Raw genomic sequence first — 27,405 nt, forward strand, 5'->3', positions numbered from 1 at the left:
AAAACTTTTTAAATCTACCAATAGAGATTAATACATCTCATGAAATTCAGCCTTTCTAAATAATAATTTCTTTTTTAATTTTTCAGAAAGATTCTACTTGGTGGTCGCCTAGGTATTTTGTGACTTGGCAAAAGCCTTTGACTGTGTGTCATATGGAATACTGCTACGGAAACTAGAGGTAGTTACAGCACTGTTCTTCATCTTATCAAAAAAGTGATATTTACGCAACTGCCTGAGAAGTACCACAGGAGTCTGCGCTTCTATTCCTTCTGTATGTCAATAATGGTGTTGCTCTTTTGCTGAAAACACAACTTTACTTTGGCATTATATGTTCAGACTGGTCCTTGAATAGGTGTAATAAAATTCAATGAGGATTTTAGGTAAGAATTCCAAGATAAAAGTTATTTTGGGGAAGGAGGAACAAGGAAAATAACTCACTGTTTTTCAGATCTGAGCCTTTCTGCGGCATAAGTAAGAGTTTATAAGTATCATAGCTAAAAAAATGGAGGAAAATCTCAGTGGAATCCGTAACCCCAAAAAGTCTACTTACTAGGCTGTAGTAAGTCTGGGTAAAACAAACCTACGCATTCTTACAGGATTCCAGACAAGGCACTATCACCTTGAGGAACACCATAGCAGATTCTGAGGATAATGAAACTCCAGAACTCTAATTAGTGCTTGACAAGCCGTCACTTTAAATCGCAAAATCGCACCATACGTATGTCACAACTAGGAATTTCTAGAGAGGGATATATCCGTCCTGAAACCGTCACAGCTACTACCCTTTATTAAGGTACGAGGTATCATGATATAAAACTGTCATCAATTTAACATTAGTAGGAGAAACAATAGACTTTTATGGTCGTAATGCAGCCGTTCTTTCTTCTAATCTAATTTGATTTAGTGGTAAGCCTCAGTGGCGGCTCAGATGAGCTAAGGAAGGCTAGACGTCCTCATGCATTTCTAAGATTCATTGATAATTTTTAACAAAATAATTTAACTACTTTTTGTTATTCTACTACTTCTAATATATTATGCCATACGCGATTCCATTAATATAGAATCGATTTTTTTTTAATAGTAAAATTACTAGTCGTATAACAAGCAGCGAATATGCAGCTGTCAAGTAATAAACGCCATACGTAGCAAGGGAGGCACAAGTTAGTACAGCCATGATGTCCATGCTTGGCACATTCGATTCACTACCCCAGACAAAAAAACAAAAAATAAACTTAAAATAACTATAAAATAATTAATGAGGGAAATCTTTCAATTGCCTGAAAGGTATAAAGAATTAAAATTGAAATATCTACCTAGAAAAAATAAACTATATTTTAATCTTCAAGAAGGGCTTCAAGCGTCTGGAAAATATACAAATTTATATTAAATAAATACTTTAGACTTCATAGTGTCAGATCTAGGGGTGTATCATCTCATCCTCTAGGATCGCCTTTTCATTAAGAACTTTAAAATCTAACAACTACTTTTTTTAATTTTTCGGAAAGAGCTGGCAAGAGTCTTTGATTGTATGTCACATAGAATACCGCTACCGAAACTAAGGATAGCTACAGCGCTGGCTTAGGTTTTATCTCACTGACAAAAGAATGATTTTTGGACAAATGTCTAAGGAGTACCTCAGGAGTCTGTTTGTCCGTAGTTTGCTTCTATTTCCATTGTATGTTAATGGTGTACCTCTTTTGCTGTTAACACAACTTTATTTCGGCATTTTATGTTTACACTACTTATCAACTAGTTGATGAATAGATCCAATAAAGGTCAATGAAGATTTTACAGGTGGATCCCAAGATGCCATTTTTTTGGGGAAGGAGAAACGATGAAATTAATAGACTATTGATCACAGCTGATTATTGCAAGGATGCATACTATGATTGGAAATATGAAAATGAGCGCTTCCGACAAACGAGTTAAAGAACGTACTATATTCAAATATTACATTTTTCCTGGCACTGTTTGATCTGCCAGTAAACGGATATCTACACACAAAAAATCCTATTCTATATTTTTTATTTATATCTAACTAACAATACAATTAAAAAATTGTATCAAAAGATTACTATTCTTAAATAAAGCTTTGATCCTATTGTAATAATATTTGCAAACGTATTGTGCCGAGTATCGCTATACTAAGACAAAGATTATTAATATCAAATATTTAAATAAAATGCAATTTTTACATTAGATTAACACCAATACGTTTCTGGAATAAAATTAGTTGTCATTGCGGATATATGAATCTAAGCTTATCTTCAGTCAAGATTATTAGTCTTAGTTATAGTGGAGTTTTTTTCCGTGTATAGATCTAGCAGTATTCAACATTTGATTGTGCGCGAATGATAAAATATGTAAAATTTTCTACTTATTTAATTTTTCCAATAAATTTGAGAAATTGGTGTATTTAGGACAACAAAGAAAAACCTTTCCCTTTTAAAAAACTGCCAACGTTTCTACTTTGTTTTTAAGTCGAGTTGAGCCTGTATAAAAAAATTATATAGGAAAAAAAATTGTTATAATTTACATTTCAGGCAAAGCTAAATTGCTATAATAAAACAAATTATAATGCCTTCATTATATTTTGTCAACAAAAAAGCCTAAACAAAAAATCAAATTAAGTTAATTTAATATAATCTTCTCAAAGCAAAGAAAGACAATAAATTTCATTTATCAAAAAAGGATCTCCTTAGAAAAAGGCAAAAAAAGGTCTATAGAAAAACTAACCAGAAGGCCGAGATGAAAAAGTTTTGTGGGCAAATCCAGACTCATAATATCTAGATAAATGTTAAGGACGATAAAAGAAATTAAAAAGCGATTAGTTATTGGAAAAGTTTGGGACGGGAGACCGCATGGAGCTTTTGTCAAGCGCCTGGATATCCGCACCGCCTGATTATGTGTTTAACGATCCTTGAAAAGCTTTTTTTTCCACAAGGTTTGTTGTGCTCGACGCACAACCTTTTTTTGTTGTTTAAGTGGGAAACGATCTTGTTATTTATGATAAACTAAGTGGTTTTTCTTTGAACATGTTAAAAGTGAAAACAGTAATAATGCGCATGGGCCTATCAATTTATAAAACTCATATGGGGAGGGTAATTATTGAATGAAATGTTTAAAAAAAAAATATGTAAAAAGGGAATTGATGATTATTATTTTCTGATTTATAAGAGGATAAGATATAAAGGATTTGAATTTGGTTTATGGTATGGTTGAATTTGTCCTTAGAACATTGAAAGGCTAGAATTAGCATTGCTGTGGAACTATGAGCAGTTTGCTTGCTTGCAATATCTCTGATGCAATGCTTATGTAGAAATGGCAAACATACTTATAATATCTTTGATAGGCGCAAAGCAATACTAGATATTCCTCTTTAATAAAATATGAATATTTTTTTTTATAAAATATGATAAGATGCTCTATAAAGAAGTCAACATCCAAAGTTAAATGAATGTAGCCAACATATATTAGAGAAAAACGCAACAACATCGCAACGCCGCTCGATCGCATTGTTGATTCCACCGACACACAGTGCTTCGAGTATATGGGAATATGGGACAAAAATCACTACTCTTTTTGTACTTAATCGATTTAAACTAAAGCAAAACTATTATGAAGCTTGAGCTACACTGCACTGAGCTATATATGGCATATTTTACATAATTAATTTCGCACTTACGTACTTAGAATTATAGAAACTAATCTATTTTATTTATATAACACCAAACTTTTACAATTAAGTACCCTCCAAAACGTTGGCCTAAGATAAAAAAAGGCAAAGTATGTTTCATTTTCACAAAAATGATTTATTATCATCAGGTAAGAAAAAAAAATTGTATAATATAATAAAATATTTTATAAATATTTATTTTTTAATTTTTTTTTGTACCACATAGGAATATCTTAGATGTACCGAAAAATCTGGAAGAAGAAATGAGATCAGTCGGATAAACGCTTTGTTCTGGGAAGAAGATAAACTTAACATTCTTCAATTAAATATTCGGAGTTTATGGAAAAACTTTGATGAGCTTCATGTTTATAATTGTGGTAATTTTTTATAAGATTGATTCAAGTATTGAGGTCTTAGTGTTTTCTAAAACTTTTTTATTGCAAATTTATCAGACTTCAATGTAAGGGTCTATAATTTATTTTAAAATAATTCAACTAAAAACGAACGACGGTCTTGTGTAGTATATAAAAAAAATCCATTAATTCAAATACTTATGTTATTAACTTAATAGAATCAAGTTTACTACAGACAGTTTCTAAAATACATAACGTTAACGATGATATGATCTACATGTGTTTATAGGCAATACCAATTTAAACTTACTATCAACACTATATTCAAATATAAATGAGTATTTGAAAATAATGAAGGAAAAAGGAACTTTTAGCTGCTTTAATAAAGCAACTCGTATAGTTGAATTGCCGTAGCAAATAGATCACTATTTGGCTAATAGATATTTATAAATAGATATTTTAAAAGCAAAATTGTAGGAAGACCAACTTTTTGTTACACCGATATAACGAATTTTTATTTAATAGGTATTACTATAGATGCTAAATGTAATACAGTAAAACTCCTCTAATTCGAACTTCTTTATCTCGAAATATTCCCTAATTCGAATATTTTATACTACCAAAAAAGGTATCATCAAGTTTATATGATATTTTATCTCTATAAGTCGAATTTCTCTATCTCGAATTTTTCTATAAGTCGAAATAACGTTTAACGCATTGCCGATGGCTAACTCGAATTTTGCGGGGAAGTACAGACATTTTTCTAGGAAAAAATCTGTTTGTTACATGGATTTGCTATTGCATCATTTTTCTTTTTATTAGTTTAAACGGAAAAAGGCTCTCATCCCGACGTGGTGGTTTTGTGGTTACAGTTTTTTGGTGCGTATGCGAATTAAGACAATTTGTTTTTATTAAAAATAATTATGGCTAAGAGAAATTTAAAGTGCTTACCATTATGTGAGAAATTGAAATTAATTGCTGAAGTGGAAAAAGGTGAAAAGAAAAAGAAGGATATTGAAGGAAAGATATATAACGATCCTAAAAAACAAGGATAGACTTTTAGAAAAAAAAGATGATTACGCTTCAAACTGTAAGAGGAGAAGGCTTACACCTTGTGTGAATGAAGATATTGATGAAGCAATGCTTAAATGGGTTACTAAGGCACGAAATAAAAATCTCCCTCTATCTGGAACTCTTATAAGAGAAAAAGCTAAGGAGTTTGCAACTGCTTTAGGGCGGGACGATTTTGCAGCTAGCATAGGATGATTAGATAAGTTTAAAACTAGGCATAACATCGTTCAAATGTCTTTATGTGGTGAAAGTGCTTCTGCAGATTTGGCGTCTTGTGAAGAATGGCAAAAGAATGTATTGAATGTAAGGATGGCATTTTTAATGCTGATGAAACAGGAGTTTTCTTTAAATGTTTACCCAACAAAACACTAGCATTTAAAGGACAAAAATGCCATGGTGGCAAAAACAGCAAGGTACGAATTACAGTTATGGTTGGAAGTAATATGAGTGGGACTGAAAAGCTTAGGTTGCTAATCATTGGTAAGTCAAAGAATCCACGTTGTTTTAAGGGCATTAAATCATTTGCAGTGGACTATGAGTTTAATAAAAAAGCATGGATGATAAGTGAGATTTACGAAAAATGGCTATTAAAGCTTGATAAGAAATTTGCAGCCCAAAGAAGAAAAGTTTTACTATTCGTTGATAATTGTCCTGCACATCCCAAGTCTGTTGAATCTAAGTTAAAAAATATTAAACTTGAATATTTTCCGCCTAACCTTACGTCAATCTTACAACCCATGGATCAAGGAATTATAAAAAATTTGAAGCAACATTATAGGAAGCGGATTGTTATGAAAGTTTTAGCCCATATGGAAGTGGCAACTCCTACAACTGTGACGTTACTTGACGCAATTCAAGATCTTAATAAAACGTGGACTCTGGACGTAAAAGAACAAACCATTGCTAATTGCTTTAGAAAAGCAGGATTTGTTAAAGATAAAGTTCAACAAGATGCTGATAACTGGGACGAGGATGACCTTGTTCCATTATCTGAATTAAAAACCCTGTGGACCTCATACAGAAGGGCTATAAACATGAGTGATGTTTCATTTGAAGACTATGTGACGACTGATGATAATGTACAAACAACAGGTTCTCCAACTGATGAAGAGATCCTAGAAAGCGTAATAGAAAATCTTGTTCCAAATAAAAAAGGTAGGCTAGTCTAGATTATGCCTTTTTAGATTGTAAGAATTGTTTTGTATTGTTTTAGACCCTGAAGAAAATGAAGATGATGGCCAAAGCGAAGGTGAGACTATTCCGACACCTACAATTGACGAGACGATTTCTGCTATTGAAAAGATAAGATGTTTTATTTTATCCAGAGAAAATATTCCATATGAAATACACAATTCTTTAAATTTATTAGAAGAATTTATAGATAAGGAAAAATGGACCAATTTCACAAAAAAAAATAACTGACTTCTTTAAAAAAAAATTATAAACATATTGATATGCATACATATTATGTAACACATACAACATACAAAATTTTAGTTTTATACGAAGAAAATACTTTTTTTGGTACTAATAAACAATAACCCCTTAATTAGGCGTTTTTTTCTGTAAGTCGATTTTTCCATAAGTCGAATTTTTTAGTCTGTCCCTTGAAGATTCGAGTTAAAGAAGTTTCACTGTAAATGCAATTCAAATAATTTGACTACTATATGAAAAGTTAACTACCATCAAACGGGGTAAATCGGGACGACTATTAGATATTTATGTTATATTTTTTTTATACAACTGCCGAACAAAGTTAAAATTTAGCAGAGAGTGACCGTAGTCCATACAACAGCAGAAATATGTATTCGATTATTTTTTAATTTCCATGGATTATAAAAAAATAAATAAATATAGGGTGTCCCGATTGACCCCGTTTTGGGGCGAATCGGGACGCACCGTTTTAGGCCATGTAAAATACATGTCGCCCCGCGTATGAGGTGAATCGGGACCAAAAATTAAAAAAAAATTATATTTTTAAGTATAAAAACAAAAAAAATACTACAGTAAAATACAAAAACAGTCTTTATTTTACAGTTTTCAGTTACAAACTTAAAAAAACCACATTAAACAAATATTTTCAGAAATAATATAATGATATTAGATGGCATAAGATTTTAACTTCAATTGTAAAGGGAATTTGGATCCTCCTCGTCGCAATTCGGTTGGTTTAGGTAGTTTTTTATTAATTTGTTCCGGCGTAATCATGCAAATATCTTCCACTGTTGGAAAAATAAAACATTTTTTATTTTTTGGTTTGATCTGAGAAATATAACTTTTACCAAAGAGTCCCTTAATTTGCCCGATAAAATATTTTTCCACTTTATTTGTCGTAAACTTAACTTCGACAAAATCGTCAGTGGCAATGCTATTTTCCATTGGATGCTGTACATCAAAGCACTCGTCCAATTCCATTGCTTTAGATTCTGCTTTATCTGACTCAAGTTCGAAAATGTCGTCCTCTTGAGAGTCTTGAGGCACTGTTGTCTTGCTTATTGACGGTTGCGCTTCTAAAAAATCTGTGATGCTTTTGCCTGGCTCGACTGTAACTTTCTTTTTCCTTGCTACAGTAGGCTTGCATGCATTTCTGCTTTCGTTAAGCACTTCTACCACAGATTCTGTCCAGCCATTAGGATGATCTTCTTCGAGGTTTCTTTCTGGTGGCAACCTTTTCAAAACTTGATTTCTATCGATGGGAATGATTCCCGTGCCACGAAAACCGCTTTTAATATTTTGTGTTAGAGTTGCTTCTAGTTTGCTTATAGCTTGCCTTAGTAGGCTTGGAAAATACTCCTTCGGCAAAGAACCCTTGTATTGTTTTTTCCAACCTTCTAGAGTTGACCTCCAAGCCTTTTTCATCGGACCAAAAACGGACACGTCAAGTGGCTGTGTTAAATGGACTGTGTGAATGTGTTAACTTGAATTTGGCGGCAAAAAAGAAAACCGAATAATATTTTCTTCGCATAATTCAATCACCCTATGCGACAAATGACTACACAAATTATCGCCAATGACAACCCTTGGTGCCGGACGCCTCTTCAAGAAAGGTAGAGCTATGGAAATGAAACAGTCTTCAAACAATGGCTGAATGGTCGAACCAGCCACTTTTATTCCGTCCACACCGCGCACGTGGTGGCCCATTTGTCAACCAGGTATCGTATAGATGCTCGCTTTTACAAACAACAAATGGGGGTAATAGATGGCCATCACCACTTACTGCAAACATCACTGATGTCCATTGTTTTGTTGAATCGATGATCCGTTCTGGATGCCTTGTTTTTCTTTTTATGATGAACTTTTCCGTCCGGGATGTGTATGTATGTTATAATTAATGACGGACTCAAGTTCAACGTTTTGCAAGTTGGTTTGGTGATTATCGAAGTATTTATTTACCGAGTTTCCCGAGTTACGGCTGCACGAGACCGTTTGATATTCTCGCACAGTCTCTCAGTCAGAAGTTCTTTATGTCGGACACAAAACAAATTCGCCCAATCAACACCGGGCATATTATTTTTAAATTTCGCCACTCTTACCCCTTTTCTATCAAGATATCCCTTTACAATGTATCGAATAGTAGTTTTCTCCATTGGGCATGCCCACTCTCCCGCCAGTACTATTAAATGGACCAGCCTGGATTCCTCAGCTTCTGTCAAAATTGTTTGACCACCTTGTTTCTTTGGCTTCTGCTTCGCATGACGCTGTAATGTCGATTTTGGGATGTTATATAACTCCTTTGCGTCTCGAAAAGTTATCTGGTCTCTTTTGAACTGCCTCAAAGCCTTTTCCAGTTGTTTCTTGACTATAATTCTGATAAACCTTAGTCTTTTCATCATCGTCGATTCACCCCTGAAAGCGAGTTCTTATGTTTAAAAATTAATAATAAAAAAACTAGGCAAAATAATTTAACAAAAGTCCACTCAACATCTAGAAAATACCCACAGGTATACTATATTAACAACCCAATGCTTAAATCTCCCAATAAATACCTTTTCCAAACAAAGTTAGCAGCAGATTGAAAAAACGTTAAATTTCGCTCTAATATGTGGACACCTATACTCACTGAAATCTTCGAAATAACTAACGGCCACGCGTGAATGTCAAACAGCTGTTGTGCCTACAACAGGTTTTGCAATTTGCAATTACATCATTAGGTCAAATGAAATAAAAAAAAATATTTAAACTTTTATAATACCCTTAAATCTGTTATAAGGAGAGCTACAAAGATCACAAACATTCAAAGTAGGTAAAAAAATATCACTCCTACAAAACTTCACGAGGAAAATAAAAATTATCGAATCTTCCTAAATAGGAACTCAGGAAAAACCTCAGTTTTCTTTAGTGAGAAAAACCTCACTAAAGAAAACTAAAAATTATTATTATAGTTAACCAACAGACCCTAATAAGAATAATCTTAGAAAAATATGGCGAAATATGAACGAGGCCATAAATCAAAACAATTAAATGAAACAAAATATAAAACATGTATTAAAAACGCAAAAGGGAAAACTGAAGAAAATAAAACAATAGCTGAAATATTTGATGATTTTTTTGTCAATATGAAAAGCAATGCCTAACACAATCTGCTCATACAGGAAATAAAACAGTATTAACAAAAACTCTCTGCCTAAAACCAGTCAACAAGCAGGAAATAATAAAATCAATGAACTCTTTAAAAAATGGCTCATCTCCTGGGGAGGATTGTTTTACTACAAATATATAAAAAAAACTCTAGAGGTATTTGTCAAAACCACTGGAACCTAACGTCACTTTTTTCTTAGAAAAAATTCCAAATGCATTGATATCCTCTTTTGTTATATCCGTGTTCAAAAAGGTGATACTAATAACTATCAACGTATATTGTTAATTAGCAACATCGCAAAGATATGGGAGAAATGTCTAAAAGATAATTTTCTGTCTTTTCTAGAGCCTAACAATATTCTTTATACGTATATGTTCGGTTATTGACAACAAAAATACCGAGGATGCTACTTTTGAACTAGCTTGTAGAACTTTAAATGTATTTATGAATTTAGCTAAAGCAAAAGCTAATCCATAAGCGGAGTAGCTTTTGATCTTTCCTATATAGCAGAACCTAGAAAGTAGTTTCATACATTAACGATATCGATGAACACCTTCCAAGAAATAGAAAAGTTATATATTTATTGGAAATTGGAATCTATAGGATGTGTATAAGACAATGGAGATCATTTTGATTTATTATGGTTTAGACATATTTTATAATTGTTGAATAGAAGTCCATATTTTGTAGGAGAATGTGTATATAAAGATTACAAAATCAATATCATATCATACAAAAGTCTTTATCTCCAAGAAAAATTTAAACAATGTAGGTTACTTAGTTAAATGTATTATGCATTTCGGCTGTGTAAACAGCCATCATCAGATACAGAACATCACAAAAAAAATACACGTTCAACAAATAAAACTCAAAAAACAAAAAAATTACCCGTTATCAGGAATAAAAAGAACAATAAAAGAATTAAAATTGTTGAAATCAAATCAAAAAATAATCAAAACTAGTTTTGCTTAGTTGTAAAACTGTCTAATCTATTTGATTTGATTATCTCATGAAATGCTTGATTTTGACTTATTTTCTTAATTTTGCTATAAATTAAAATTTCTTGATTTGTCAAACTGTTTATGTTTTCACTTGTATTGAAAGTAACCTGAATAATAATTTTTTTGTTTATAAAAACGTATAATCGTTAAAATGAATTAGACCCTCTTCAGTACAAATACCGTTTAAACTTGACCAAAATGATCAGAAATCTCGTAAGAAATTCTTCACAGGCGAGTTCAGAAAATGTTGCCAGCAATCAATATAGAAGTGGCTGTTGTACGGCTAGGGAGGGAATCATATTCTGTAAATGTTGTCAAAAATAGTAGCAAAATACTTGACCTGATTGTTTTCTCGAGATATTAATATTAAAAACTCTTAATAAGTTTATAGTATTATTTTATCCAGCGAACGATTCACTTTAGAAAGGAAGTACTGCAGTTCTCCTTTTGGTCATCGATATATACCCATACAACACGTAACTTTATAGCAAAAACTAATTTCAGAAACACAAAATTCAATCACCCTTTCGACAGGTTGACCCTTATATGTAATTTCGCTTTAGTTTATATTATCGCGACAAAAAGTTGCGGTTTTGGTGCCTAAATTATCGAGAGATTTCAATAAAAATTTAATAAACTAAGGATACTTACCCTTTCATCTGAATAAATGGACAACCCTTAAATATATTCCTTTCTAAACATATACTATGTCTAAATAATTACATTTTTGTTTTTAATATCGTTTCTTTATTTTTCATACAAAATGATGACAAGCTTAATTAAGATTATTTTTGTTAATATGAAGTATAGTTACAATTTATATCGGTATTTCAACAGTCAATTAGGTCTATGAAATGCTACATACAAGTCTTAAAAATACCATTTGTATAGGCAAAGTAAACATATTCAAGAAATATGTATAATTAAAAAAAACATAAGAACTTTATATTATCTTCAAAATATCTAATTCTTAACACTCAAAAATACTAACTATTGCGGCCATTGTTTGACCTAAAGTCTCCGAATAAAAATTACCACATAAAACTAATTAATGTTAATCTATTTATGTGACATGGTTGCACAGACTTTTATCAAAGTATCCCTTAATATTAGAAGTTCCTTCTTGGTGTCGTCTTCTATATGGGGTAGATCCGATGGTTTTAATGTATGAGCGGTAGGTTGCAGTGATACGAGATCACCATTGCCTATAGGTATATTAATGGTTGCTGTCTGTTCTGGGGCAAGAACACCAGTAAGCAAGAGAGGAGAACCTGTTAAAGAAATTTTAATTAAAAAAAACTATATATTTCCTTAGTACCAGACTAAATTGTGAAGACTGTGAGTGAGAAAGACCCAAATTTGGGTGTTTTAAATTTAAGTCTCTGACGATATTAAGTTGCACTTCAGAGAAATATTTAGGGGACCAAAAAGAGAGGATTATTGATTATTCGGACGAGAACTGCTGCCTAGCTTCTTTCCCAAATAGAGGGAAACACAATTTAATTAATTGTGCTACTGGTGCTAGTTAACAACTAGTACTAGCTCTGTTCCTAGTGAGTAACTAGGAACAGTGGTGCTTATACTTTAATCACAATGGGTTAAGTGCTTTAACCTATTGCATCAACACACGACGATCGAAGATCTTATATAGACTTCAAGGTATTATTTCAAGCTAAAGATCACGTTACGCCTTATTAATTTTAATTTTTAAAAACACTTATAGACCGTAAAAATTATTTCAAACATCATATAAAGAATGTTAATTTCATATTAACAATTTAACAGGATTAGAATAAAAGAAATTCGATAAGTTGACATTTTATTTGCAAAATAACTTCTTGTTCCAACATATAAATTAATTCTTAGAGCTCATATACTGAAATTATATTTAAAATACAATATTGTATTATTGATTACAGCATGTTCCGATGTGTTCTAGCATTTATATCTGTTCTTGACTTTCTTTTTATTGCACAGAAAACATTACTAAAAGTTAGGACTACTTTAAAGATAAAAATATCCAACAATTAACCTGTTTATATAAGACTTTTGTGTACTAATAAAATTAATTAAAGCAGACCTGTAGAAACCAGATAGCAAAGTACTACGATGATTTTTTCACAATTTGATTAAATCAGAGTTCAGATTAAAAATGTTTTTTTCACTTACCTTGATTTGACCAGCCAACTTCACCAACTCTTGGTCGTCTTCCCCACATAAGGGGCACATTGGTCTTGCACTGTAATAAAGAAGCAAACATTATGCAAAAAAAAAGGAATTATATTTTAGTATTATATTATAGGGTCAGAGTGATCTACTCTTTCTAACATGATTAATACTTCTTCAAACATTTATGATTGTGTCATAATTTTTGTATTATTAATAGATTCATTTCGTTTAAAGATCTCAAATTTAATACAATTTTACCCAACATTGTTGATAGTAAGCCCTCCGAGATTTTAGCATTTAATTTTATGATTTTCTCAATAATTTACTAAATGAACATTCTCATGGAAAAGTTTTTTAATTTTAGACAATAAAGAGGGATTAGGGATTATTTTGATAAGAAAATTTGCATAATATTTTCGACTATCGAGAATTAAAAAGTATAAAGATAATTTGTCAACAATATCTATTTAATTTTAAAAATTAATTTTTAATACCACATAAAATATCTGATTTTCATTAATCTAATTAAAAAAAAATTGAAGAATATTTTTTATTTATATATTACTCCAGTATAAAAAATAATGCAATTGTAAATTATTATCTTATTATCTTCTAACAAAATCTTGTTTTGATCAACTGACTAGATGACATGCTAATAGCATTTCAACTGATGAAATTTAGTTGTGAGAATAAAATATGTTTGCCACAATGCTATTAAACCAACTTTAAATGGGAGAGTCAGATAATATTGGATTTTGTTATTGCATTTTACTCTAGGAAATAAAAAAAAATATTTCCAAGATACATTTAAATCATTCTCAGGGCCTTTTTTGTAAACTCACTTTTAATGTTAATTTTCCAAAAAAATTGAAAAAGCCAATTTTTTTCTAATTAAATGGTATTTGGAATTAAAAGAAATTAGTTAAATATTTTTTATATACATCTTTTTTTTATCCAAGCATAAACTAAATTTAATTGAATATCTCAGTAAAAAAATCATCATTTAAACATAATATGTTTTTAAAATCTTAGAACTACATATGTATATATGTTTAAGATCTTCTCTAAAAGTTTAGTTTAAAGAAAATAAATGAATTAATAGTGTCTTATCAACTAAGCTTTTGTATTAACAACATAGTAACAGTTAGTTAATTGTAACCTTTCAAACAAGTTGTTTAATCTGTGCCTAATTTTTTTTTCTATTAAAATGTCATTATCTAAAGACCATGCATTAACTCGTTATGAAAATCGTGTTTAGCATATTTAAAGAAAAGCAGTAAGATGTTGCAAATCATGTTGAATAATAATTTATGAACTAAGTAAGATCAAAAGCAGTAAAGGATTTTTAAAATTACCAGATTAATATTGGAAATATCCGAATAAATTAATTAAAGGTCAACTGATGCACAAGTAGCTATTTGTGATTCATATGAAATGGCTAGGAATGCAGGTAAATTTAATTTTGAGCCATTAACAAAAATTTATCAAAAAAGTGATAAATCTTCAAAAGTTTGACTTTCTTCAAAGTATTTAACCATAACTTGTCGCGGCATAAATCATAAATGTGCCAGTGGGTCTAATTTTAATAATGTTAAAGAGCGTATAGAGAAAACATTGAGTGCTAAAGAAAAAGATCAGTTAACAAGTAAGTTATGGAAAATATTCTATCAAATAATGTTCAAAATTCCCTTCGGAATAAGTTGGAATTATCTGAATAAAATGGTAAATCTATTAAAATTATAGTAAATTCTAAAGGAATGAAGAGAAATTTGGAAAAACCAGTTACTGCCAAAGCTGTATCAGCAATGGGAACAAACTTATACTTATGTAGTAAAGCTATTCAGAGCTTTAGTTGCTTTTTTCCCAGCAAAGTTTTCATTACTTTTTTTACTATGAACTTTTGCCATGTTTTCTTAAAATCTACATGTACTGATTCCATTGATTGTTCACTATAAAATCCAAACCTTCATTGTCTTTTATTTCAAAAATATGGAACATGATATAATACATCATGCACCTCTGAAGTAACACTAATTCCTAAATCTAACAAATTTGTAAGAAATTTTTTAATGCAACTCTCAAATTTAGGGTCAAGTGCAAGTGAAAAGACCTGACGACATCGCGGAAATCTTGCACGTATTTCAGTTGATATGTATATTCTTAAATAAATGATTCACTATGCCTATCATTATATGTAATTCAGGAGGCAGAATGATTTCTATAACTTCTTTATCTTTGAAGAACAAATTATAGGGTACACACAATTTTTATATAGTTTGGCATCAGATTTCTTTTGTCCAAATTTTGGCCAAGTTTCGTAGTTTTTTAAATCTCGCCGAGTTTTATATACCGTGCAAAGGTTGAGACTGCTTTTTTCTATATTGCAATGCAAAGTACAGAGAAAAAAACTTGCATGATCCATCAAACCTGCTAAAATATTCGCAACTTTTACGCCTGTAGTTATTGTTGCATCTTCTAATTCTCTGATTTTTAGAAAAGACCATAGTAGCTAAACATTTTTAGAATTTTCTTGTATACTATCCTCAAGACCGATTAAAAATAATTTCATTACTCCAGGATCATTCATATTTTTAGGTATATAATTCGTATCGTACGTAAGACTTTTTTCTCTTTATTTTCATCCACAGCTGTAGTAGTAAACAAACTTTTAAACATCTACCTCCACAATTTAGGCCGATTTTGTATATGTACTTCATCGTCTAATTTTCTTAATGATTTAACATATTCTATCAAATGACTTAAATTATTATAAAAAATCAAATGTTCATTGTCCTTCATAAGATTTCCTTTTTTTTTGAAGACATCACTTGCATTGTTTTAATTTAAAAAAAAAATCTTAATGTTTAACTGTTCTTTTAAATTAGGTACAAAAAAAAGTCGGTTGTTGGTAGCACAACACGCAATGTGCTAGAATAAAATTCAACAACAAAAACCAATATTGTAAGTATCTGACCCTCCCATTTAAAGTTGGTTCAAATGCACCATGTTGCTCCTACCTATACCTACTATAGTTTCAGTATAAAACTCATAGTTTCAAATGGACTCTTTCATATTTAAGTTCTTCTTTAAAGCAACAGGGCTCCTATATATAAATTTTAATTAAATATACAGAATTTTACCTTGGGAGTGATACTTCCAGTGGAGGGCAGAGGGCACCTGTTTACTGGGGTTTTAACATTTCTGGAGAGAGATCTTGATACTGATTGCTTAGCTGTTTTCGTTCTTGACCTTGATTGTCTGGTTGAACTGGTCGCACCGACACCTGAATTAGTTCCACAGCTACTTTCAGTAGTATAACCTGCATGGATGATCCCAAACCAAATGTGAAACAGTTAGATGCATAAAGAAGGGGGTTAGAATGAAAATAGAGTAAATGAAATTAGGTACAGCATATATACAAAGTAAATGAAGCAGTAAAGCAAAAGAAACATGATGAAAATAAAGTAAAGCATTAAATAAAAAATAAAATATTACCTTCATCGCCTCCACTAGCTGACATACTTCTTAGATTTCTTCTAGTTTTGGAAACCACTCTCGTCTTTTCTAGATTTTGTTCCTCTAAACCGGAAACAGTGCTGTTGGTGATTTGATGTTTATTATTTGATACAGTTCTTGTGCTGTTCAGGCTTTTACCACTAACAGCAAGTGTTGAGGAAAGAGTATTTTCAAAGTCATAGTTCATCTAAATTTTAATAAAAATGGTTATTCTTGTAGTGATTATAAGGTTGAAAATTTAAAACAACTTACTATTTCGATTATAGTTTTATTTAGCAGTTTGACTGGGATATCTTTCTTCCATTCTATGAAAACTTTCTCACTTTCTAACATTTGGTTTTCTGTCATTTTATTTAATGATTCTAAAGCTCTCTTTTCTGAAAAAAGGCTTTTAGTGTTAGATATATTTATAGGAATACACCCAATGTAACTATAAGTAAATGCAAATATACTAAAGAAAAGTAAGCAGTACTAGAAATACAAAATAAAAATTCTATGAAGTAATTATCTTATATAATATGCAATAAAAATTGGATTAAAGAGAATTTTGGGAATGACAAAATAAGCTGTAAGTCGAGGAGTGTGTCACCTCTGGGACTACATGTACAAATGATCTTCTAGTCAGTGGAAATTTGGTGGTCAATGACGCATTTACTATTATTATACCCGCAGTTTATAGAAATTATGCGGATTTTCTCCCTCAGTTGCATTTGTTTTCCTTTGCCTATTGGCTTATTTTGTGAGGCGTGAATTCATTTCTTGTTTAGTGTTTAATATTATAGAAACTTTTGTTACCTCTTGTTTTTTTTGTTGCTTTGAGTTAGTTGCTAACATACTTAGTTCAAAAGGTAATTGATATGTGTAACACTTATATTGAGTGTGTGGTGCTTTATTAAAATATTGAAAGCAATAATTTGCTCCACGCAGTTGTTATAGTGATTTTTTTTTACTTTTAGTTATGGCCAATCAGTCTGAAAAACTAGCTAAGGTTTGCAGTTACTTAATAAAGCATCTTGCAAAACACATATTTTTAAGTAACAAATTCATTTTTCCTCGAGACAGCAAGGATACCAGATCTGGAGTCAACTCAGTTCGAATTAATGCGATACTTTCATTTGAGAAAATCAGGACTGTTTTAGACTAGTGAATTTACAGATAATGTATACTCTTGAATAACAAGATGGAAACTGGTGATATAAGTACAGCAGGAAATTCCAACATGAAAGACATAAAAGATATAGAATAAGAGGCATTTATGAATGCATGATCAGACTTAAAGAATTAAAGGTCATCATTATGCTAGTGATAACTCTTTTCTACAAATGCAGATTAACAATATGGAAAAACTAGTTCAGAAAAGCACATTGTGGTGGTATTTTCTCCAAAAACAGAGTGGCAGATTGTTAACAAACAGATTGGTTCAATACAAAAGTTTAAGAAGCAGCAAAAAAATAATCAAGTAATAAATCTTCTTGCATTGTCAAAAAAAGAAGGAACCCAAGTTTAGAAAGTAGCAGTAGCAATGGATCAAGTAATTTTGACTCAGATTTTGATGTTGAATTATTGAGTACTATACAAAATGACAATTTCTCAGACCTTGAGCAAAATGATCCAACAAAAAGCCAAATTAATGTCACAGCCTCGGACACAGTAAATAAAAAAACTGAAATGGTCTCAATAGAACCAGAGCAATATAATTGTGTCTACTACAAAATAGCTTGATATATAGGCAGAATATTGAAAACAGGTGACAATAATAGAGAAATTAAATTCTTAAAGCAGAAACTCAATGAATATATTCAGCTGGCAATTACTGATATCAAAAAAATTGAAAATAAATAGTTTTTTTAGGGATTACTAGGACATTACTAGGAAACTACCGTTTTAAACTAAAGAGGCATGAAAAAGTAAGCATACATTTAGCATATAAGAAGTTTATAAAATTGTATTTAATTCAGTGAAAACAATTTGTGATGAAAATAATGCTTTACAAGGTGTATCAAGGTGATAATAGGCTTGGCATATCTAAGACTGGAGGTAGAATTCTCTTAAAATATTCTCACAAGAGGTCTTGTTGCATCACCTTAAAATTAACAGCTTTGCGCTATTGTCACTTTTAATGAAAACTAGCATCATATTTCACTTTTTTAATAGAACACCCCACATACTATTTCATATCATTGAAGGAATGAAAATATTTTAAAATAATAGAACAAGATTTGTTAGTATGATTACCAAATTAAAAAAAATCTTACAGTTTTCTAGATAGGTCTAACCTTCCTCTGTATAATGGCACATTATGTCAATTTAATTCTGAAAAATTGTTATAAAGAAACTTTACAGTCATAAATTTTTCTAGCAGTTACTAATGTTTTTTGTAAGCCTATAGATCAGTTACTGATTTATGGATAACATTCTGTTAGTTAACAAGTGTTTAAATTCTAACCTTTTAAAATGCTTATAATAATAAATAATATGAATAGTTTTTTAACTTTATTTCATTCTCGAACACCGTTAAATTATCATATCTTCAATCTTGTTAAAAAAATATGTATCACATTATACTATCTTCAATGGTTTTGGAGATATTTGCAGTAAATGGATGTCCTTGGCACTCATTGGAATTAAAAAAAAATTATTGGCCATTACTGAAATTCATTGACAGTTTTTGGAATTCATTGATATTCATGGACATTCATTGGTTTTCTTTGGCAGGCATTGGAATGCCAATGAATAAATAAGGTTTTGGAATTACACATACATTTTTTGACAAAGTAACACACCCCTCTCTGTAAATACATTATACTGAAGGGTTTATGCATATTTAATTAACTCAAATGATGCTAGCTTTTTCCACATCTTTTTGGTTTTTATATAAACAAGTTAACACTTTTAAATCAAAAATCTTGTTAAAATATTCCCAAAAAATTAAATATTTAAGACTTCACATTTTTTATATTATTAGAAGAATTTCTATTTATTTGACGTTTAGAAAATTTGTATATCTTATTTTATATTAGTTCCTATATATTAAATTTATTCACTAAGCAAGTGAGTTAGTTATTACACTTGACACCTCTTCCACATATTATTATTTCTAGCTAGGGAAGAACATATTTATAACCAAGGATATATAAAAAAAATTATAAGAACCAACCTGGAAGGATTATCTTATGTTATGTTGAGTTTCTTATTTTTTATAATAAATTGTCCCAATGTAAAAGAAATTTTTGATTTATATTAACTCTTAAATTGAATTTTAATAGGATTTATCATCTTACCTTCTTCATCCAGGAGTTTTAGCAGATGATCTTTCATACTAAAACTTGAACTCATATGCTTTTCTGTACCGATATCTGGGACTTTTGGTATAGTTGAACTGACCTTTTTAGTTCTGGGCATCTTGTGGCTTAATATATAATTATCGTAAAAAGAGCACCCCTTTGTGAGTCAAACAGGAACTATATAAATAAAAAATGAGGATCAGAACAAAGCATAAGAATGCAGATGTATATTTGTAACTAAATTAGTAATAGATAACTAGGCTAATAGACTCATAAAATATAACTGCTGAAATATAAATCTTCTGGCAGTATAGTGACTGTTCTCTTAGGTTTTAAGACACTTACCTTATGTTTTGACAAAAAAACAGGTGTTAAAATGTTATTAAAAGTTGTAGTCTTCACAACCTCAATAGCCTTGAGAAAATTGTCCGAATAGCTACAGGTTTAGCAGCTTTTGATGTATGAAGAGTTTAATTAATTGAATTGTTTTAGATCATCATCTTAAAATAAATTCAAACAACACAAATAATAAAATACTACCAAAATGATTATTTGTTTCACTGGTTATGCTGAATTTTGTATTCTAAAAATTTCAAACAAATACGAATGCGACAGTTGACAGCTGTCAGAAAACGGCGGTTAAAAATCTACGGTGACTTATTTATTATACCACGTTGCACCGGCGTTGCCAGTAATGCTGCGGATTTACCCAAGCACCAATTTAACGCTGCGATAGCGGTTTGAAAAAAGTTGTGCAACTGAACACAAGTGGCTAGAATAAAATTAAACGGATGTTTTTATAACCCTATTTTGCGCGAGCTTGGTCAATCATTACTGAATTTTTGAAACGTTTAGGAATCAGTTGGTCGTTGGCTAAAGGTTCATAAATTAACTTAAAATCGACTACATCAGCGCCGTCTGGAGCGTCGGTTAAAATTTTTATTTATTTATTTATTTCTCTTCCAAAGAGCAATTGCCCAATTTACAACAATATAAAACATTTTACAAGAGATGAAAAACCGAGTGAAAAACCTAACCTTCACTACAGATTGCACAAAAATCATAATACCTGATAAAATCCTTAACCCTGCGTTAGTGCGGTGAGTAATGTAAAGTGAGTAAATGATATATTTGTAGGAAGTTCCTGTTTTTTTTCCTAACTGTTCCAACTACCGTCAAATTGTGTTGACTTATCAAATCTAAAGCTAGCGGATAACTCATAAACCAATTGTCTGAGGGGTAACATTTCTGCCTGTTCCAGAAATAGGCGTAATAAGTCTTTTGACAACTTTGCCTGGAGAGTTATTTATTTTGTACGGACCTTCGGGTTGTTTACCTGTATATACCTCCATGTTTGAAACGTAAAATGTCTTGCTATCTGCCACCGCAAAAATTTTGATCCCATACTTGGATGGTTTGTTAGGAAGATATTGTCTAAAAGGGCATCGTCCTCTAAAGGCTGGCAGCATTTCGTCTATGGTCACAAACTCCCAAGGGGTGTAATTATTTTTACAATTACCCACGAATCTTTTAAAAAAACACCGCATGGCTGCAAACTTGTCGAAAATCTTTCTCGCTTCCCGAGTATTCAGATCATCAAAATGGCACAGGTATTGAAAAATTTCAATACCTGTGCCATCAGTCTGCCACAAATCCTCAAGATTTTGTCGATTTTGATGATTCTGCTAAGTATAATAATCCCAAAAGACTTTTTATTTCACCCAAGGTAGTGTCTTTGGTTCGACACGGTTCTTTATATTTTCCTTTTTGTTTTTAAATATATATATTTGAACATGAGACTAAGATGTCGAGAAGCTCAGTTGTAAAAAAGCAATACCAGCACTTTAATTCTGACTTTGCATTTTTCGCGTCACCTTAAGGGCCAGGAAAATGCGTCACTAAGTTATGACTTCTTGTACGCACATTAATATTTGGAACATCTGAAAGCCATTTTGTTCTACCGTCTTTTCCTATAAAGTATTTTTTTGACGTACTTGTAGAAGGTTGGTTTTCTAATTCTTCATTCGCCACTGTATCGTCTTCCTTATTGGCACTTTGCTCGCTATCTGTAAGGTGTTCTGATTCTTCTAAATAATCTTCATCATCTCGATCATCAGAGTCGCTGTCTCCTAATGATCCTTCATTAATTTGATCTGCGTTTTCTTCATTTAGCTCAACGTGAATCTCATCCATGTATTTCTGTAACAATTCCTGCTCTTTCTCATAGGATTTACTACCCATTTTGTTTGGTTTCTAAAAAAGTAATAACTAATTATAAATATATAATACTATATGACTACAAATAAAGTTTTACCTGCTCAAAAATCAACAAAAGATAAATAACTGCACAGTACAAAAAAAATTCGCGATCGGTGCGGTGGGGTTTATGGAACCCCAGCCCAATAAAAATTGTTTTGCACAATGACTGGCTGCGATCGAACTGATTTCGCGGGCTTAGTAGACAGGTCATCTGACGAGCAAAAGGTACCTACAGCGTTGCCGGTTATTATTGAATATTCTTAAAATCCTCGCTATGTATAACCTGGATTTACCACACCCCACCGCACTAACGCAGGGTTAAAAATAGATAAGGTACAATTTGACTTAAATATTTTCACATCACAGAATAAATTTACAGAACATTGGCTTTCAACAGTCTTAAAAAATCTATTTTATTAGTAAAACAATCCAACTGATCCGAGTACTGGTTAGCAAGTTTGCCTGCCCTGGTAACAAAGGAATTATTTCCATAATTGGTTCAGCGAGATGGAATATGAAATGAGGGTGTTCGATGGGTCTGCCTATAAGGAATGTAGACCAATTTTACCAAGTATATCTGGGCAGCAAGATCTAGAATGGAGAATGTCATAGAAGACTGACAGGTCACGATGTTTTCTACGTGTTTGGAGAGTATGGATATTAAGTTGAGACTCAAACTCGTGGTAGATAATAGGAAGTGGAACATTCGTTTTAAACGCAATGTATCTTAAGAATTTGTTAGATAAGTAGCTTTTCAGCCACATATATAGGGGACCGGTAAGGCCGCACTTGCTTAGTTTGCTTAACAAAATTGAATGATTAACGCAGGCAAAAGCTTTACTGAAGTCCGTATCTACTGCATGTACATGACCACCTTTCTCAAAAGACTGGATAACAAACTCAGTAAAAGTCAGAACACTTAGCTCAGTAGACCGCCCTGACATAAAACCAAATTGTCTGTTATTAATTACAACACCAAGATGACGCACCAAAACAACCATAAACAATCCTCTCAAAAAGCTTTGGGAAAGAACTAAGGATACTTACTGGTCTATAATTCTTGACCTGAGTGCTGTCACCAGACTCTAAGATGGGCGTCACAAAGCTTGATTTCCAAAAGTCAGGGAAAACACCTGTCTTTAGGGATAAATTGAATAATATAAACAAAGGTCTTAAGATGATAGCAGGCAACCCATCGAGGAGGAGCCAGGACCCTCGCAAGCATCCAATGTACTCAGCTGAGAATAAATTTCAAAGAATGTTATGCTTAACTTAGAAACCTTCAAATTATTTATAACTTGATTTAAAGATACTGAATCATTCCTGTGGTGCATTGCTATACAATTCAGAAAAATACTAAGAGAACAGATTGACTATATCAATACCAGAAGAGCATTTAACGTTTTCGTAAAATATCTCTTGAGGGACTGCACTGTTACCTTTTTTATTGTTTACAAATTTCCAAAAAATTCGCAGATTATTCCTAAGGGATTGCTCTCTAAGAAACACATATTCATCATAGCAGTTTTTTTTTAAATTTTACATCTTGACCGTAGAACCGAAAAAGCCCCTCTTCTTTGCAACTATTAACTATTTCAACTCTGATGAAAACTAATATGGACATTTTTTAGCGGAATATTTCTTTCAAGGAACAAAGCAGTCAATACATAATTTCATAGAATACATTTAACATATCGTTCAAAGCTAAATTCGTTAAAACTGTATCCGAGTTAAACTTCGATAGGAAATGCAAAATGGCATCCCAGTCGATCGAATAAAAGTCCCTATAGGAACCACAGCCAGCCAGTTCACTTGAATTTCTGTTAAGACCATAATCACCACACAACAATACACTGGAGGGTGATGATTGTCTGTTGGAAGCAATGCAAAATCTGCCATAGAAGCAACTACATCTGAGGAAGGTGCCAATATCAAGTCCAGAATTGAGCCAGTATCGTTTGAAATATGGTTGACCTGAAATAAATTATATAGGGCACAAGCTGGCGTGACTTTCCAGGTCGGTAATAGTGCAGATTCACTACTGCAGTTTGTGCAAAAACTCAAAATAGCCAAGTTCGGAGCACTTTTATTTCAGACAGCCGAGCACGCAGCCGAAAGGTTTGGTCTCAGATTCAGAATGGACCCAAATGACGATCAATCTGTTATAAGAGAGCTCAACAACAAAGGCTCTTTGTTAAATTTGTTGTAAGAAGATGATATGAATGAGCCTCAATAGGGCGTGTTTTACATAAAAACAGATAGCCTTAACCTTTCACCAAGACTTACTTTTGCGGTTCCTGAAATCCGCTAAACTTAAATCTGAGACCCAAGGTTTTTTGCTCGCATGTCAAGATGGCTTAATAAAACTTTAATGTATCAGAGCCAATTTACCAACATTCCCGATAACACGTGTCGAGCCTGCAGATAACAGCCTGAAACCCTTATGCATCTAGTATCAGCCGGTCGAGTTTATACTGTCAATAGTTACATTCGTCGATAAAACGATGGTCGCTCAGACTGATTTACTTTAATCTACGGTTTGGATGAAACACCGGTTTTGTCCTTTGCTCAAGGCAATATTCAGGCGGTTGTGGAGAACGGTAACTGCCACATTTATTAGAATTACGCTTTTTCTACTGCACACCGAATTCTACTGCCTGACTACTGAAGCCTGACATGGTTGATAAGGGGAGAAGCTGCACTAATTCAAACTAACATCGACCGACCAAAGAGCGGAAAAAGCGAGCCAAAACCTAGATCTGATTGGTGAACTGCTCAGGCTCTATCCGGGTTGTAATTTGCTATTGGCTATCCTAATTGTCGGCGTTTTGGGATGTATGAAGAATTTCCTAGTGAAAGAACTGAAAAAGATTCTGGCATGTCAAGATTGATCCGAACACCTAGCGATGAAGATACAGAAATATGTCATTCTTGGCTCACTCCATTCGCTGAGGCTAATAATTTTGGCCGAAGATCACTAATCGAACGAATGCGCGGAGCCGTCTGCGTATGTTGCTTCGGTCTTGTGGACCATCACGGATTAGAAGACTTAGACAAATAAACAAGGAAACAGTGTCACAAATACTGCTGCAATGACCATCAAATCTTTATCGAAAGGTTCCACTTACCGAGAAGCAAAGGTGTACGTGGAATATTAAACATGATTACATGACATGCAGAATAGATAAATAATCTGAGAAGATACCTTATTGATAAACTAGAATCAGCAGGGTATTCCAACCGCTAAAAGAGAAACGCGACCGTACTACATTTGTCTGAAAGACAATTTTATTCTCTTCTAAAGATCAAAACTTACGAAGATAGGAAATATTTTTCTGAAAACAGATGGTTTTTTATATGATATCCAGGATCAAGTAATTGAGTAAGAAACTTACCCCAAACTAAGTGCCGAATATGCTAGCAGACAGACAAAAGTCTTGAAAACATAATAGCTGGATGTTCTGTACTTGCACCGAAACATTATCCGGAAAGGCATAATAACGTTGAAAAGATTCTGCATCAAGAATCATCCAAAAAATACCTTGCATCCGAAATAAAAAAAAACTATCCTACTCTTACGAACTAACACCAGTTCAAGAAAGTAACGATTGCTGTATTTATTGGAACCGAAATATAATTACATATAAACTAATCCCAAGTAATATCGTTGACATCGTCTTGAACCTAAAAGCTGAAAAACAGGTCATTATTATAGATATAACGGTCCCTCCAGTGTAAAATATATGATGAAAAAAATGCCTTGGCTGAAGAGATTAAGAGAATGTGGAAACCGGAGCGAGTAACCATTGTCCCAATAATTGTTGGTGCTACTGGTGACATTCTTATAAAGCTAAAAAAACTTCTAGACGTAAACTATACTAACAAATGCAGAAAGCCGTACTTTTAAATAAATGTTCCATCGTACGTATAGGACGCTGGGAGAGGCAAACATTGTTACTCGATAAGAACCTAAAAAATAAAGTTAATAAAAGAATAAAAGCTAAAACAATAACTTTGCAACAATAAGCAAAAAAAACCTACCTACTCTTGCATTAATTTGCAGAGAAAGTGGTGAAGAAAATATCAGTGTGGTCAGCTGAAAAAGAAGAAATAATAATAATCTGCCATCTACTATATGTCGATGATTTGCAACTTCAAACTCTAGAAATAGTGAAAGAATTTAGCAATAACAGGAATTGAAAAATATGCCAAAATAACAATTGAAAATTGCAAGACATCCAAAAAGGACAAATATAAAAATTGACGAAAGAACACTTAACATTACTTCGAAGAATACGAAATATATAAATTGAGTGGAAGAAAATATGTAGTTTAAATACAAGGAGATAAAAAAAAATACAAAACCTTAGAAAAATCAGAAGAATCGTCAAGTAACTGTACGAGAACTGTATGATATGGCCATAAACCTGAACCTGTAGTAGATATCAATGAGATTACACTCATATAGAACCACAATATACATTGAAAGTGAAAAAACAATGCTTGATTAATGATGTTTTAAATCCTATTCTATCCATTAAGACAAGTGTTTGAGACAGACTGGAGCAGCAGAACATACTTCACAGGACACTTAACTATCAAAGTAATTTCGAAGAAGTACCATCTACTGGGTCTACATTGAAATTGTCCCATATTGAGATCCGCCCATTATTTGTAAAGTAAGCCAATAGAAGTACAGCCAATCCATGTAAAGTTCATCTAGATGCACGATGTGCATTCGGTAAACTTAAAACTCAATCAACCATAAAAAAATGTATGTGAAAACCGGATAATAATAATAATAATATTCAAAAAAAGAATGATGATTTTTCTATAAAAAAAAATATATTTTAAGTGAATGTTACCTTGGTTTCTGAGAAGGCTTCAGCAATTATGATGCATTTGTAGATTCTTGAAGAGGTTTTACCTGGAGTTTATTATTGGTGATGATACCGGTACGGTGGTTCATGATTTTTCCTAAGCATTCGATTTCGTAAATCATGAAATATTGCTTGGTAAGCTCTTTGCTGTGATGTAAGCTGCAGTCTTAGGGGTGGCTTTGCACTAGTTTCAATGCGATTTGTCAGGTAGAAAACAAATTATTCGCTTAAGGGGTGATTTATTGGAGGTTTGTCCTAATTATAAGCACAATATTCCACAGGAGTCAGTTCTTGGTTCCAACTTGTTGTTCGAAGGATTTATTGTGACGTAAAGCAGTGGCGTGATGCTAAACTTTTGTTCCTAAGCATAAACAAAACGAAATTGCTAGAATTTAAATTTTACTGTAGTAGTTAGGTCTCTTGAAATATTTGTTGATGATAGACTAACATTGAATGACCACAAAGATGACTTAAGACAGTTATGTAGTTTAGAGTTGCATCAAATGACCTAGGAATGGCAGCTGTAGATCTTTCACTTGTTGAATGTAATTTACGCCTCGGTAGTGCTTTTTGGGGCCATGGAAGTCACTACGTGTTTAGTTTAGGAAGTAGTCTAG

General features: G+C 32.1%; 3 protein-coding genes and 1 long non-coding RNA gene across 5 annotated transcripts in view; 2 read left to right on the top strand and 2 right to left on the bottom strand.

The window, feature by feature from the left end:
• LOC126743074 (uncharacterized) overlaps positions 1–787 on the top strand; it is a 40,849-nt gene extending 40,062 nt beyond the window's left edge. Inside the window, exons 2-3 of the long non-coding RNA XR_007662773.1 lie at positions 87–380; positions 449–787. This is a non-coding gene — a long non-coding RNA (uncharacterized LOC126743074). The remainder of the gene's footprint in view (positions 1–86; positions 381–448) is intronic.
• Positions 788–5,381: 4,594 nt separating this feature from the next.
• Positions 5,382–6,522, top strand: LOC126743322 (tigger transposable element-derived protein 4-like). The gene is made up of 3 exons (XM_050450353.1): positions 5,382–5,580; positions 5,629–6,255; positions 6,314–6,522. The coding sequence occupies exons 1-3, from the start codon at positions 5,382–5,384 to the stop codon at positions 6,520–6,522; spliced, it is 1,035 nt and encodes a 344-aa protein (XP_050306310.1).
• A 5,197-nt stretch (positions 6,523–11,719) lies between these two features.
• On the bottom strand, positions 11,720–20,279 carry LOC126743212 (uncharacterized). 2 transcript variants are annotated; one of them, XM_050450200.1, is made up of 7 exons: positions 19,995–20,279; positions 19,647–19,826; positions 16,618–16,742; positions 16,345–16,552; positions 15,990–16,132; positions 12,850–12,919; positions 11,720–11,951 (listed from the first exon to the last, which is right to left on the bottom strand). In XM_050450200.1, the coding sequence occupies exons 2-7, from the start codon at positions 19,765–19,767 to the stop codon at positions 11,740–11,742; spliced, it is 879 nt and encodes a 292-aa protein (XP_050306157.1). In that variant the 5' UTR covers positions 19,768–19,826; positions 19,995–20,279; the 3' UTR covers positions 11,720–11,739. The 2 variants fall into 2 exon arrangements, with proteins under 2 accessions (XP_050306157.1, XP_050306155.1); XM_050450198.1 differs by having other exon boundaries at positions 15,990–16,168; positions 19,995–20,277.
• A 300-nt stretch (positions 20,280–20,579) lies between these two features.
• LOC126743214 (uncharacterized) lies at positions 20,580–22,060 on the bottom strand. Its single transcript, XM_050450201.1, has 2 exons — positions 21,964–22,060; positions 20,580–21,902 (listed from the first exon to the last, which is right to left on the bottom strand). Exon 2 carries the CDS (start codon positions 21,888–21,890, stop codon positions 21,525–21,527), a length of 366 nt encoding a protein of 121 aa, XP_050306158.1. The 5' UTR covers positions 21,891–21,902; positions 21,964–22,060; the 3' UTR covers positions 20,580–21,524.
• Positions 22,061–27,405: the final 5,345 nt, after the last annotated feature.

Source organism: Anthonomus grandis, chromosome 12 (assembly GCF_022605725.1).
Source record: "Anthonomus grandis grandis chromosome 12, icAntGran1.3, whole genome shotgun sequence".
In the NCBI taxonomy this organism is placed as follows: domain Eukaryota; kingdom Metazoa; phylum Arthropoda; class Insecta; order Coleoptera; family Curculionidae; genus Anthonomus; species Anthonomus grandis.